The 14,261-nt window shown below is 43.0% G+C and overlaps 1 protein-coding gene across 2 annotated transcripts in view; it reads left to right on the forward strand.

The window, feature by feature from the left end:
* The window catches only part of tmeff2a (transmembrane protein with EGF-like and two follistatin-like domains 2a), a 149,709-nt gene that overhangs the window by 98,733 nt on the left and 36,715 nt on the right, over positions 1 to 14,261 (forward strand). For both annotated transcript variants that reach the window (XM_008285546.1, XM_008285547.1), the window contains exon 5: positions 11,811 to 11,907. In XM_008285546.1, the coding sequence (XP_008283768.1) occupies positions 11,811 to 11,907 (97 nt within the window). The remainder of the gene's footprint in view (positions 1 to 11,810; positions 11,908 to 14,261) is intronic.

Here is a 14,261-nt window from a genome sequence, read left to right on the forward strand (position 1 = left end):
TCATCTGTCTTGATCCCCAAAACATACCAGAGGTACACAATATTGCCTGCCCTTAAGCCACAAAAAAAGTCAGTGTATCTGCCTACACGGTTGACATCTTTAAAATGAAAAGGCTAGGTTTTCAACAGGCCAGGCTTCTTTAAAGTTGGGAAGGCTACCGTGTGCAAAATGCATTAGCTGCTGAAGTACTTGTTCAGCTACATTCCTTTTAACGTGCTATCGGCTGAATTTACTTCTCTGAAAGTTCCACTGAGTTTGTTTCAAAAGCCGAGTTCAAACTGCGAGTGAAATGTCGAGACAACCTCCTACTGGCAAGGTACAGGCAAGCAGTCACAAAGGGTCAAAACTATAACAATACAGCTTTATGCCAGACAGACGTGATTGGAGTCCTTGTCATTAGGGTACATACACATTATTCCATCTCATTATGAAAGGATGAGGTCATGAGCATACATGTGGATCATCTCTTTGGTTACAAATGGGTAGATATTTCTAACTGGATTGTGGTAAAACATGAAAGCCATCCAATAGTTAATGTACCCCGGTTAGGTTTGACTAAATAGTAAAGTTCCTCAAATGTCCACTTGAGACTCCAAAAACAAGTCAATCCCAATAGAACCTCCATGTTAAAATGTCCAACTTTACAGCAGAAATAAACTTGTTTACAGCCTGGTACAAACAACAACTGCTTGACAACTGCCTACTGTTTCTATGTTACCTACCTGTTTAAAAGGTATTGCATAATTAGGGGCGTGGCTATTTTGAGTCCAGTGGTCCGGTGCTATCATGGGACAGTTAATGGCCCATCTCGGCTCCCTTCATGTTCCACCTCCTTGCTCATTTTTGGATTAGTTGGGAGTTAGATGAAGTCAGGCACTGCCAAGATGGCGACCGACTTCCAAACCCACCAAGCTTCAAAACCGCTCTTCAGGAAACCCTATGAGTGATGTCATGGAGGGTTCGTCCATCTTCGTATACAGTCAGCGGCAAAAGCGTGCTCACTGCAGCCCAACAGCATCAGTCCTCCTCCGCCGCATGCATTACTTTGCCATGCAGTGATAAACAAGGATGTTAATAATCGATCAGTTTACACCAATTTCTCAAACGGGCTGGAGAATGCAGAACCTTGAAATCTTGTGCGATCAATTTGAAACTGGAAGTAAATAGGTTTTGCCTGCTTTGTCATTTAAAAGAACAAAAAGTGTACTTTGGTTGGACCACACCTTTGAAAAATGTAAATTAACCCCAAATGTTGAAAAGGTACTTGGAATATAAAATTTTGTCCTCATTCTCAGCCTTTGAAAATATGGTTTGGTAGGTTTTATGTTATGTCACTGGAGCACAACTACATGCAATATGCATTTTGTGTTTCCGTGCCAATGCCCACCAAGCATTTTGATGGTATCATTATTTATATCACAGTCATTATTGTCCCGTGCCTGATTCATTTTGTCATTTGCGTCACTGGAACAACCGCCCTTGGCTCACATGTTGGAGGAGCTTGGCTTCTCCTCATTGGCCTTATGGCTGACAAATGACTTCGTGAAACACGATATGGTCTCCCGCAGCAAAAAAAAAGAATAGAAATTGAATCCTGGCCTCTGTCGGCAGTCTCATCTGTCATCTTTTCAATATTGATGTCCATTATGTTTATGGATTATTTTGGCTGTCTTCTGTTCTCGGGCTCAGCTCACCATGTCAGATCGGCCACTTGGGTCAGCGGCCCTTTGATAATGTCATTTTGATTGATGGGTTTCATAGTTTGTCGGCGAGGTCTAATTTTAATGGAGCTCCCCACACAACTGAGAGATTACATCTTAGATGAGTCAGAGTTCAAACTGTGTACCGTTTGCACCGTGATGCTGATACAGTGCGGCTGTGGGATAGATTCTGTATCATCATCCGAAGCCATTATCAGCTATTTGGCTTATGTTCATTGCTTCCTGTATCACCTTTCATGGATCACATGTCCTTTTACGGGAAGAAAACGGCCCTCGGTAAGATTTATCACACCTGCCAATAGCCATAATTTTGTTTTGCTGGCATGGTAAATTTATTTTGTGGCCTGTATCTTTCGGAACACTCAACACAATTGAGTATATTTATGAGGAGTAATTTATTAGGTACATGTAGCTAAAACTAATGCAGTCTAGTGTAGCAACCCTGCATCTTCATGAAGGTTATAATGTTCAGTTTGAGAGAGTGCTGATTCAACTGCATGATCTATTTGGAGACTGCAGTCTGCACCGCAAGAGGTGTTTGTGATGTTTTGTCTCGCTCATTTATTATCAGCGAGGGTATGCTAGCATCTTGTCAACAGCTTGTTTCGCTGTCCTATTGTGCCGTATATGAAGTTTCTATATGCTGCGCTAAATGAATCATGTCATTAGATTATTGTGTCGGCTAGCTTGTCCTCATAACAATCTTTATCAGCTTACAATTGGAATTTCACACATGTTGAACTTCCATATTGTGGTATTACAGCACTTCTCCTGTATCAGCCAAACAATTTAGCAAAAAAATGCTCCGGGGAAGTCTGAATAAATCACTGTACACATGTCAAGTCCGAACCTGGTCGAAAACGCTTTGAAGGGTGATTCAGTAATGATAGTGAGTCATGTGGGGTTTACGCTGTATCTGTTTCGGCAGCCACACACACGGCCATACGTAGGATATATCAGCTCTCTCTTCCCTCTCCACTCCTCTCCGTCTCTCCCCGGTGTGTTTGCAACCAAGGTCGTAGTGGTCTTGCTCTGTTTTCCAGGGGTGTGTGGGCTTCATTCATCATCCGTATGATAGCCGCACACTAGAGTGCCCTAAATCTCCTGTCTGTGTTTGGGTGTGTGTGCTTTTGTGCGCGCAGACGAGTTTGTGTTTGTTTGTGCTCGAGAAGAAATGGCCTCTGTATGCTCGCTCAAATGGATGATTCTTTGTCTCCGGTCTCTCTTGAATTCCTTTTTTATTTCACTGATATCTACATAAAGTGAGACGATGCTCGCGTCCTTGCACGCACAGTACAGTAGGGTACAGTACAGTTATGTAATGATGTTCTGCACAAGATGCTGCGAGAACAAAAGAAAGTGAGACTAAGAGCAGCATAAGAATGCAAAGGTAAAGCATAGGAAGACTCACCCCCGCTCAAGTCGATAGTTAGTCGAGGCAATTTTGGCAGCAACTGCAGCCTCGGGCCGATATCAATAGGTCTGTATCTGCTTGGCACATCTGGACACTGCAATTTGTCCTCTATTCTTCTTTGAAAAAAGGACTCCAGCTCTGTCAGGTTTCACGGGGACTGTGAAATCTGGATTGAATTGAGACGGTAGATGGTTGTTTTTTTTTTTTTTTTGGTCATTACAGTCCCGCTGCCGTTACCACCTTAATCTGGGGGCTGCTGAGATCAGTTTTTTTTTAGACCATTGAACACCTCTCCACAGAGTTTCCAATATGCCTTCTGGGAAATACCAGCCCAGATGTCATGGGAGGCTATTCAGCAGCCATAAAGCTGTGACAGGTGGATCATCCCGGCATCAGTGTGTCCCACTTCAGCCATGAAACTTTGTAGCTCATTCGGAAGACTCATTATTGCCTCTTGACTGGTGTCCTTCTTGCGGTGGCAGTTTTTGAAGATGGCCTACTTCGAGCAAATTGTTGTTTGTATTTTTGTTTTCTTTTATGTATTGCCTTACTTTGCTTTGAAGAACATTTGTAATTTCCTTTTTCAGAGCAGCATCTTTACAGCAAAAAAAGCCCGTAGCTCTATTTAAGCCTTCCCCATCGATGCACTTAAATGTAGTTCACACGAGAGCTCTCCGATAGGTGCTTTAAAGCAAATGAATGCATGGTGGATTTTAGAGGTGGTGTCGTTGTAGGTAAAGACAACAGAGAGATGCAGGAAGATGTACAATTGCAGTGAACAGAATTGAGCTGAGTGAAAACATTGTGCTTTTTCCTGACTCCAGTTTATGAATGTTTGCAGACAAAAAAACCAAATGAGACTGATGTGGAGGAAAATTATTATCAGAGATCAATACGAGCAGCTGCAGTCGGTGCTTAAATTTGTGTGTATCGTTGTGGAAATGTGCTTATTTGAGCTCACTATCAGACCTGTAATTCTCCTTTTGTAATAATATGCTCACTATGTCCCCCCCCCAAAAAAAATAAATGACTGCTAAGCTCTTGGATTTTAAATATACTTAAATCTCTTCCCTGAAGTTATTGGCTATATAATCACAAATATCTTCCGAGCTCCCCGTGCACAGTGCCTGTTCCCTGGTTCTATTTCACAAGTTACAGGAGCTGAACCAATCGACCAATGCTTGATCTCAGCAGAGCGACTCAGCCAGCTGCTTCAGTGAAATGAGCCCCAAGCTTGTCGCTGGTTCCCTCCCTTGCAGCAAACCTTTCCCCATTTTCTACGGCAGCCCGGGCGAGCGCACGGGTAGCAGCACCAGCGGAGTGGCAGCTCTTAAAAGCAGCAGTCACAGCGTCGAACTCTGTTGTGTTTTTTTGTGTGAAATGATGCATGGCCAAACTCCAGACCCCAGTAAGGGGATTAAAAGATGCTCCCTAACCCCTGAGATGAAGGTCCACGGCACCTTTGTGACTGATCCACCTTTCTTTCTTTACTCCTCCGTCATTTTATCTGTTATCCTGCTTATCTCCCCTTTAACTCCCGACTTTCCCTCTGATCTATTCTCCGCCGAGTGACCTAATCCTAAATTTCTCCCGCCTTTGCCCCCTCTGCCTTTTCCCCCCGCGGCGTTAAAAGTCACACAAAACCTACACTTCCACCCTGTTTATTAAACCCAACTGATTGAAGCGCAAGGAACAAAGGGGGGAGACAGGATTTGCTGGAGATGAAGGTGAGGCTAGGACGGCGCTCGCCGACGAGACCGGTCGACCGCTCCTGGTCCGGGCGTGGATCAATACTGGATGATGTAGGAGCTGGTGGGGGGTGATTGTGGGGCAGGAGACGGGCTAATCATTTCAGTCATTACCCAGCCGTGTCTCCTGATTCCAGGGATTAGCAGACATAGAAACAGGGGAGATGTTGTGTTAGTGCTACAGGAGACTCTATCGGGGATTTGAGGAGTGGAAAACACTGCCTGTCCCCTGTCGCTTTTTGTAATTGTGCCTGCAGTACTGTGAACGGGGATCTGGGGGGAAGAGAGAGAGAGTGTGTGTGTGTGTGTGTGTGTGTGTGTGTGTGTGTGTGCAGAGACGATGTGTTGGCTGCAGTGTAAGAGAGAAAACGACAAGAAGAAGTGGGGAAGGAGGCAACGTTGGCATTTGCGTTTGGCATGTACGTGCACACATGTACGAAATACAAGTAGGCAATACACTCTCTCTCTCTTTCTTTATCTCCCTTTCCTTCTCTCGTGTGCAATTGTGGGAGAGTAGAGTCGTGGGAGAGCTTACATGCTTGCCTGCCCACAAGCCTTTATGTGGAGCTGATCATTTGACAGAGTACAGGCTAGAGAGGCTGTGGCTAACTCCGGCGACTGCAAGAACTGGAAATTGGTGTGGTCTTCTGTTTGAGAATTTCACACACCACATCATACACGACAGGTGGAAATGGGGGGAAATTACATTTTACGTCAGCGGGCAAAAGAGTCACAACTGGCTAATTCAATCAGCCACTGACAGTAGCCTAAACTCTGATGTGGGACAAAAACCAAGGCCATATAATTGAACTGTCATGCGCCGCTGAACGTTGAGAACAACAACTGACGACGGTCCTTGAAAGCATCTAAATGAACATACATGAATTTGTTGGTGTTTCTTGCATTATTGATGCAGATTTTTTTGCATTAAGTTTAGTTATTAAGCCTGTCACAGCACTGTCTGTTGGTGGGAAACCAATGGCGACTACAAATTACGAACATGAATCCTGCCTTTTCAAACTGAGGGCGCGTAGTTTGAGAAACATGGCAGGGAGGGTCTAATGAGAATATACGATTGAGTTGCATTATGCTAACGTTTCTGGAGCTTGACTAATACTCGAGGATAAAAACGCTCCACTTAATATGAGAGAAAATTATAATCAATGCGCTGTTTAGTAGCTGAAAAGAAGATAAATGTGAATAACCTCATTAGGCACAAATACAATGCCGACGAAAGATCACAGAAATATTTTGTCCACCCCGTTTGTATTGACGAGGGTAAGATAAATGGCAGAAATAGCTCTAATGCGGCAAAGTGCAGGAAGGACCACAAAGTGCAGCCTCCACAAAGACGACGAGGCTGAATCCACACCTCATTAAAACGGCTTCTACAAAAGATACTCATTCAAGAGGTTTTTTTTTTTCAGTAGTTTTACACATTCGGATTCATGTAGTAAGCAAAATAAGAGTGTAAACAAAGCAAAATCTGTTTAGGTAGCCACTTTTTTTTTTTGCCTTAATAACAGCTTTGCCCACTCTTGGCACTCTCTCAGCCAGCTTCATGAGGTTGTCACATGGAGCTTTTCCAGCAGCAGTCTTGAAGTAATTCCCACATATGCTGAGCGCTCGTTGGCTGGTTCTCTTCTTCGCTCTCTGCTCGTCTAACTCATCCCAAACCATCTCAGCTGGGTTTAGGTCAGCGATTGTGGCGGCCAAGTCGTCCGTTGTAACACTCCATCACTCTGCTTCCTGGTCAAACAGCCCCGACAGAACTCGGAGGTGGCACTGTGGCTCGTTGCCGTATTAAACAGATGATATTAAACCAGAGAGGATGGCGTGTTGCTACAGAAAGTCAACATCAAAGCTCCCCAACACCATCACACCTCTCGTCCCACGATGGGAAACACACATGCAGATCCATTCACTTTCTCAGACAAAGACAAAGCCGCGATCAAAGTTCAAGATTTTCACTAATGTTTGTTCCTTGTTGGCTCCAACGGTTTTCTTCCACTTCTCGGTTAGTGGTTTTCTTTCGCAGTTGGACCACGAAGGTTTGGGTCACGTCTTCTGACGTTGGCATGTGTGTGCTGTTTGAACTCCAGGAAGCATTGATGTGGACTCCTCTCTTAAGTGCCGGAAAAAAATGGAAATTTTTTTGAGGCTGGTAGCTTTAAAAAAAAAAAAAGAACTCAGCCTCTGCAACAGATGTAACTCTGGGTCTTCCTGTCCTGAGGTGATCCAGTTTCATCACACAGTGTGATGGTTTTGCGACTGCGACTTGAAGAAAGTTTTTAAATTTTCTGGACTTGCTGACCTTCATGTTTTAAAGTAATGATAGACATTCATTTCTCTTTACCTAGTTGAGTGGTTCTTTCTAAAAAAAAAAATAAAAAATGCTTTACCGCAGTGGTTGAATGGATCCACTGAGTCTATACCAACCTCAACACAACAAAGCTGGGGTCTCAGATACTTTGTGAAAGCAAGAAAATCCATATTTTAACCTTTTAAAAGGCTCACTTGTTAATTGAAAACCATTCCGGGTGACGACCTCACAAAACTTGTTTCGAGAACGCCAGCAGTCTGCAGAGCTGTCGTGCTTCTTGTAGGAATCTAAGCTATGAAAGGTATTTAGCTTTTGAAAAACATTTCTCCTCGCTTTGTGATTCCGTTTACTTTATAGTTTTGATGTCTTCGATGTTCTACAATGAAGACAAAGATAAAGATGTTTTATTGTATGTACGGATCCACACCCAGAGGAAAACGTTGCTGCTCACAATAGTCTTTTCATTCTCTCATCAGAAATAAATCATCTTTGTAGTCAGAGTTTACTAAATTCTGACCTGCTTCTGCTAAACGCCCCTTAGAGAAAATGAAATGCAAAAAAATATAATTCAATCTAAGACAAATTTTCCCATAAGAGGAGAAACACATCAAAAGCTCCTTTTTTAAAAATGTTTTTTGGCTGTGCTCATAGACTTCTCCGAGTTTTTGCCTTAACAACTTCTAGGCAAGAGAAAAAGACCTGTTTGATTTACATGATTTAGAGTTACCAAGTTACCTGTCATGCCTGTTTTTGGACTCGGAGAAGAAAACCAAAGCAGGTTTCTTGCTGTGAGATGACAGCAACACCAACATACCACACAAACCGTTTATAATCAAATTAAAAGAAATGTGAACAAACCTTCCATCCAAATACTGTGTACTGAAATGGGAAATAAGAAGTATGTGCTATAACACCAGTGGTTAGCACCGTCGCCTTGCAGCTAGAAGGTCGCCGGTTCGCGTCCCAGTGGGGGCACCGGGATCTTTCTGTGTGGAGTTTGTTTCTCTGTCTTCCTCCCACAGTCCAAAAATATGTTGAGGTTAATTGGTGATTCTAAATTGTCCGTCGGTGTGAATGTGAGTGTGCTTGGTTGTCTGTCTCTAAGTGTAGCCCTGTGATAGACTGGTGACCTGTCCAGGTGTCCCCTGCCTTCACCCTGAGTCAGCTGGGATAGACTCCAGCCCCCCCTAGGACCCTTGTGAGGATTAAGTGGTGTATAGATAATGGATGGATGGATGAAAATAAATAATTTTTTTAAAAAACAAGCATGATGGGACCTGTAAACTAATGTTTTGTTGAACAACCCTTTGAGCCAATCACTGCGATCAGGTGTTTTCTGTAACTCTCAATCAGACTTCTGCTCCTGTTGACAGCTATTTTGATTTCATTTTTAATTATTTTTTTTTTAATTATTCTTTTCAACCACAATTTTAAAGCAATGTCTTATTTCACTAAATTATAATTTAGCAAATTTTTATTTATTTTTGTCCCCTGCCTTCACCCTAAGTCAGCTGAGATAGACTCCAGCCCCCTGCGACCCTAGTGAGGATTAAGTGGTGTATAGATGATGGATGGACGCTATAACACCAGCAGTGCCCTAATTTCCCTCCTCCAGTGGTAATTTACAAATGTTCAACAGGGGATCAAAGCATTGAGTTGTTTTAGATAAGCCAGTGGGAATATTAAAATGATAATAACAATAAAAAAAAGAAAAGTAAAATGGATGTTTTTGTTTTTAACTGGAACGTGTTAAGAATGAATATTACGGCTTTCAGCTTCTTCTTTTCTCTGCTTCAGGTGAAAGATCTGTCAGCAGCTACTGTAGGTCCAAATATTTCTAAATATATTCGTTGGATCACCATGAAATTTTGTGACAACATTCATGTTGGCATGAGACCTGGCAAATCTGGTGACCCCCGTGACCCTCCCTCCAGCTTCAGCAGCAGCCCAGCAGGACATCTGCTCCGCTCTTGTTTAGAAGGCATCTGAAATGACAAATCAACAAGAACAATAAAGTTTATGTGTAGATCTGAGAAGCGAGACAACTCTGAGAGCAGATAAAATACCAACCCAAAGACAAAATTCCTGATATCAAGCGGGCTGCTTTCCAAAGCCAATCAAGCTTTCCTTTAGATCTTACTGTTAGCTCAAGAGCTGATTATTTCAGACAAATAAAGGTCAGAGCAGTGAGAGGGGGGAAAAAAGCATTTTAGATCTTAAATTGGGATCAGGCTGAGACAAGACGAAGGCTATTTCTCAGGAGCTGAATTTAAGAAGTGTGAGAAAATGGTCAGAATGTGATATTGATGTCAAACTGAGCTCAATTATGTCGAGGAGAAGCAGTCTGCACAAAGACCAGATCTCACTTTGTATTTTCCTTTCCTGTGTGCTGCAACAAAGAACGTTATTTTAAAACGCCTTCACTTTATCTGCGGGCAAACGGGCTGCGACATAGATCTGGTTTGTTCATATATGAAGGGTTTATAAATTGCTGCCTTGCAAATGTGAGTTAACTGCACTCAGGTTGTAAAACTACCATATTTAGGTTGAATGAACTTCAGATATTGGGTCGTTTACGATCATTAGACTTATTTCCGTGTTCGTCTTCTCAGTTTAATGAGCGTTTTCCTCAAATACCAGAACTTTCAGCAGCATCTGTCGAAGACGTTTTGTTGAGCTGCTGCCAGCGACACTGAGATACAGTCTCTCTAAGTGTGGGGACTGAATTCAATATCCTTCATGGTTGGAATTGTTTTAATTTTTATGAGACGAAACAACCGGGACTTAATTTTAACATTAAATTCATGAAACCTTAAGTGTTTAGTTAGGGTAATTAAGACACATCCACCATGTCTGTTTTGTCTAAACGGTGTAAAAGAAGAGTCTCTCTAACAGTCTATTTATGAGCTTGTTTTGTTTCTTAAACCAGTTTAATGAGTTGAGTGAATACTCAGTGATTCGTTCATTCAACTCAAAATTGCTCAAGTTGGAAGAAATCCTATTTTTTTTAAGCACCAAAAAAAAAAAACATTTTGAACAACTAAAAGTTAACAAAACACAATGATTAAATTTTGGTTTACTCTGCACTTACAATAATTATCCTGCAAACTTTCAAGAAGTCTTGGCAACAACTGAAGCTGCCGAGGAACTTTAAACAAAATCTAAAATTATATATGAGAAGATTTGCTGAAAAGGGTTTTTGGTTTTTTTTCTTTTTTCCCCACATGCACACTTACAAGATTTGGCATTCAAGCTCCGCTAGTTGGCTACACACCAACTCAGCTTCGCACCTTGTAGTCTTGCCAGTCCTCTGACCCGAAAGTAGAGCTGTGAATACGGAATGTATATTTTTTCCACGTGCCAGCAAATGTTAAGCATTCAGAGGACACGCTGCCTCACCGCCAAGGCTGCCTTCTAACACCTGCAGCTTGAGACACAGCTTCAAAAGAAAGAAAGAAAAAATTAAATAAATAAAAAAAAATAACACTAAAAGCAAAGGCAGGACATATGAAAGGAGCTTAACACCCTCAGCAAAGGAACTTTTCACTCTTGTAGGCTGCATTGTGGTTTTTGGACACAGTCGAAAGAGGCGAATGAAGCTGTTTGGGATAATCTAACCCAACAGCGACCAAATCCGAGCTGAGAGTTATGGATGAGGCGCGTCACATGCTAACTAGATTCAACAGTCAAAGACGGCGAAGTAAACTTAACTGACTTTGACCTTAAAAATAAGAGTCGTAAGTCTGACAGCAGAAAATCAGGTTAAACCTCTCTACCGGAGTTCTTTCCAATTCAATCCAGCGTGTCGCGAGGGATCACAAGAAATAACAAAAGTTTCAGGAGGGAAAATGAAAGACGCGACACAAGGGAGCAATGCATGGCGGCGGCGGTGTGGGCGTCTGTGAATGAGTGTGTGTTGGGGAGATTATAGATATGACATGGGGAAATGATGCCAAGTTCCACCTCTTCGTCTCCTTTTCCGAAGTTGTCCTCATGGGCCCTAGTAAGTTTAAAAATAGAGCTTGTCTAATGGAGAGGAGGTTGGGGGAAGGAGAGGAAGAGTGAAAGAGTCTAGAGGAGTCCTCTGTGGTAGGAGAATGCAATTTGAGATTGGCCAGATTGCTTTTTTTTTTTTTTTTTCTGTATGTGCTTCTTTCTCCCCTTCGGCCGCTCATGAGGCGTGATATGCACCGGTGGGGTCCCTAAGCCGCCATAAGCCCGACGCCGGTACCCACGCCGCCGCCGCCGAGGAGTCGTCGGCACTCACGGCGCGAGAAAAAATCAGCGCGGTGAAATAAAAGAGGGACTCGGAAAAGATCAGCAGGGATTTGAGAGTGATAGATGAGAGTCAGACGGAGGGAGTTAGAGGAGGGTGGAGGAAAAAAAAGGAGGGGTTAGAGTGAACGGATGAAGGAGATGGCTTCAGGTGGGATTATGGCGGAATGTAAATGCACTTAAGTTGTCCGAGGCCGATTTCTCACGGTCACGTTGCTGGAGGTGCGCCGTTTGTTACAGGTTTGTTCTCCCTGCGAATGAACCCAAGTTCAACGGACAAGAAGCCGCAAATCCGACTTGTGTGAAACGTCTTTCTCCGTCTCTTTCAGGAGGAGAGGGCTCGGCGGAGACCGGCCAGAAGGAGACGTCCACCTGTGACATCTGCCAGTTCGGGGCAGAGTGCGACGTGGACGCTGAGGACGTTTGGTTAGTTCGCACAACAAACACAAACCCCAAAGAAAATCCTCCATCTGCCATTTTTTAAAACCGTGTGAAACCAGGCTTGTTATTTTTAACACCTTTTGACATTTTCAATCAAAACACAGCCCCTATATTTGTTACATGAAACATTTTAGTAAGTTTGAACACAAAGAATTTAAATTAGAGCTCTTTTTTATCCGGCACACACCCACCGCTGAACACCCACTGAGGTTTAGTGCATGGCTGACCATTTCATTTAACCTCAATTACTAGAGCAGGGCAGGGAGAGAAAGGAGATTTTCGCTTATTCTGGAAATCCAATTACTATCCTTACAGGACCTGCCAATGTCAGGCCAAAAATGACTTTGACTCACACAAGAAAAACTAGTTCAGTGATGAAATAACGTTTGTCATAGATTTAACCATTTATTGCAGATGAGATGGATGCAGGTAATGTGTTTTTCGGCTCGCCCCCGTGCATTAGCGGGGAGGAAGCAGCACTAAAAACATCCTCGGGGGGTGCATAAAAACACAACGCGTGCGGAACCCAATTAGACGGAGGCTTTGTACAGCCTGAATGAGGCTTAAATGAACCGACGGTGCTGATTTGGTGTGGAACGCCATCAGCTGGTATCAGCAAAAGGGAGGCAGCGCTTATAAGAAATCCCAGATGTACCGCTAGAAATTAGAAGTGCCCTGAGAGTATGACTCTATCAAACTGCTTGATGTAATGGAAAGATAATGTACCCTGGTGTGCAATAACCGTAATGCCAAGGAACAAGCTTCATGATGCATTCTGAGCCTTGTTGCAAATACTAAACAGCTGGAGTCCACTTCTCCCGGTGCCACCCACTTCCACCAAATGCACCTTAATATTCTGCTAAAATGCAGTAATTGATTTATTGACGATTTCTTAATACCCGGAGGGAGGATTGGTAAGGTCACAGCGCGTTGTCAGAGGTTCGTGCGCCGAAAAGCAAAAACATTTAAGCAAAAGAGGAGCCTCGAGCATATTTAGCACAACCTGAAATAAAGACAAATTACACAGCGCATAACGTGGGAAGGAGACAATGGACGAGCGCGGCAGCCAAAGTCAATAATGCATCTCGTTAGAAAAGTAGTTGACATAAACAGATATATGAATATTTCAGTGATTCCTTTCTTGTAAAGCCAGGAAGAAGAAAAAAACTACAAGTACTTTTTAATCTTTCAAAAGCCCCAAGGTGTTTTGATAAGAATGTTCCTGGCAAATAATCAGACAGGTAATTGCAACCCAACAGCAGGTAATTTTCATCAAACAGCAGCCAACAACTGGCGCAGCATAAGATCATTTTGATTAAAATGACAGGTTATTCCAATCAGCGGCAGCCGATTCTAATCAAACAAACCGTCAGTTAATCAAACAATGAGCGGAGAGAGACGAGAGATGTAATCAAAGAGCAGGTGACCGGAAAGCGATGTGTGTTCGCGCTAATACAATATATTTTATTTTGACACAACAATGGGCATTAGTAAATAATGTCCTCCTGTAAATTGTTAGCCGCTCCGCAAAGTGTTGCGATCCTTTAGGATATGTGGGACGTAATCAGAATGAAGTGGCATTTTGTTTTCACTTCATTATTCAGCCTGACATTTATTTCTTGTTAGTTATGTTGTTTCAACGGGGCTTTTTTTTCCCATCCTGCCACTGTTGTTATTGTCTCAGCCAACACGGAGGCTGTCGTAGAGGTTGCAGAGACTTAAAGTTTGTCAAGTTGAGCCAAGTTTTAAAGAGGCAGTTCAACATTGTAGTGTACATGTTACATACTTGATTCTTTTATTGGTCATTTGTGAGCTTTTGAGGATTTCGTTACCCGTGGACAAGGTAGCTGTTTCCTTCTGCTTCCAGTTATAAAGTCATTGATTAAACCCCTAAAAACTAATCTCACTGTATCAAAGTTACATATTTAGACAATTTTTTTCCCCATGAAAACAATCCCTTCCTACCTTAAAATGGCCGAGGCGTAACTCTACACTGTCCCTGCATGCCTCTCTCGCTCCGCTCACCGAATTTGGAACACACCGGCTCACCTCTGATTCCACTCAAACATTGTACAACTACTCTACGCTGCACAGGAGGAAGTTGTAGTATTGAATTCAGCCATACGGGTTCGAACCAGGGTGGTGCAGTTGGTAGCACTGTTGCCTCGCAGCAAGAAGGTTGCTGGTTCGCGTCCCGGTGGGGGCACCGGAATCTTTCTGTGTGGAGTTTGCATGTTCTCCCCGTGCAGCGTGGGTTCTCTCCAGGTTCTCCGGCTTCCTCCCACACAGTCCCGCGCCTACAAACGTGAACCTTTTGGCGCCGCTAGAGGGCGAAAAGT

This window comes from Stegastes partitus, unplaced genomic scaffold, assembly GCF_000690725.1.
Source record: "Stegastes partitus isolate 25-593 unplaced genomic scaffold, Stegastes_partitus-1.0.2 Scaffold408, whole genome shotgun sequence".
Taxonomy (NCBI): Eukaryota; Metazoa; Chordata; class Actinopteri; family Pomacentridae; genus Stegastes; species Stegastes partitus.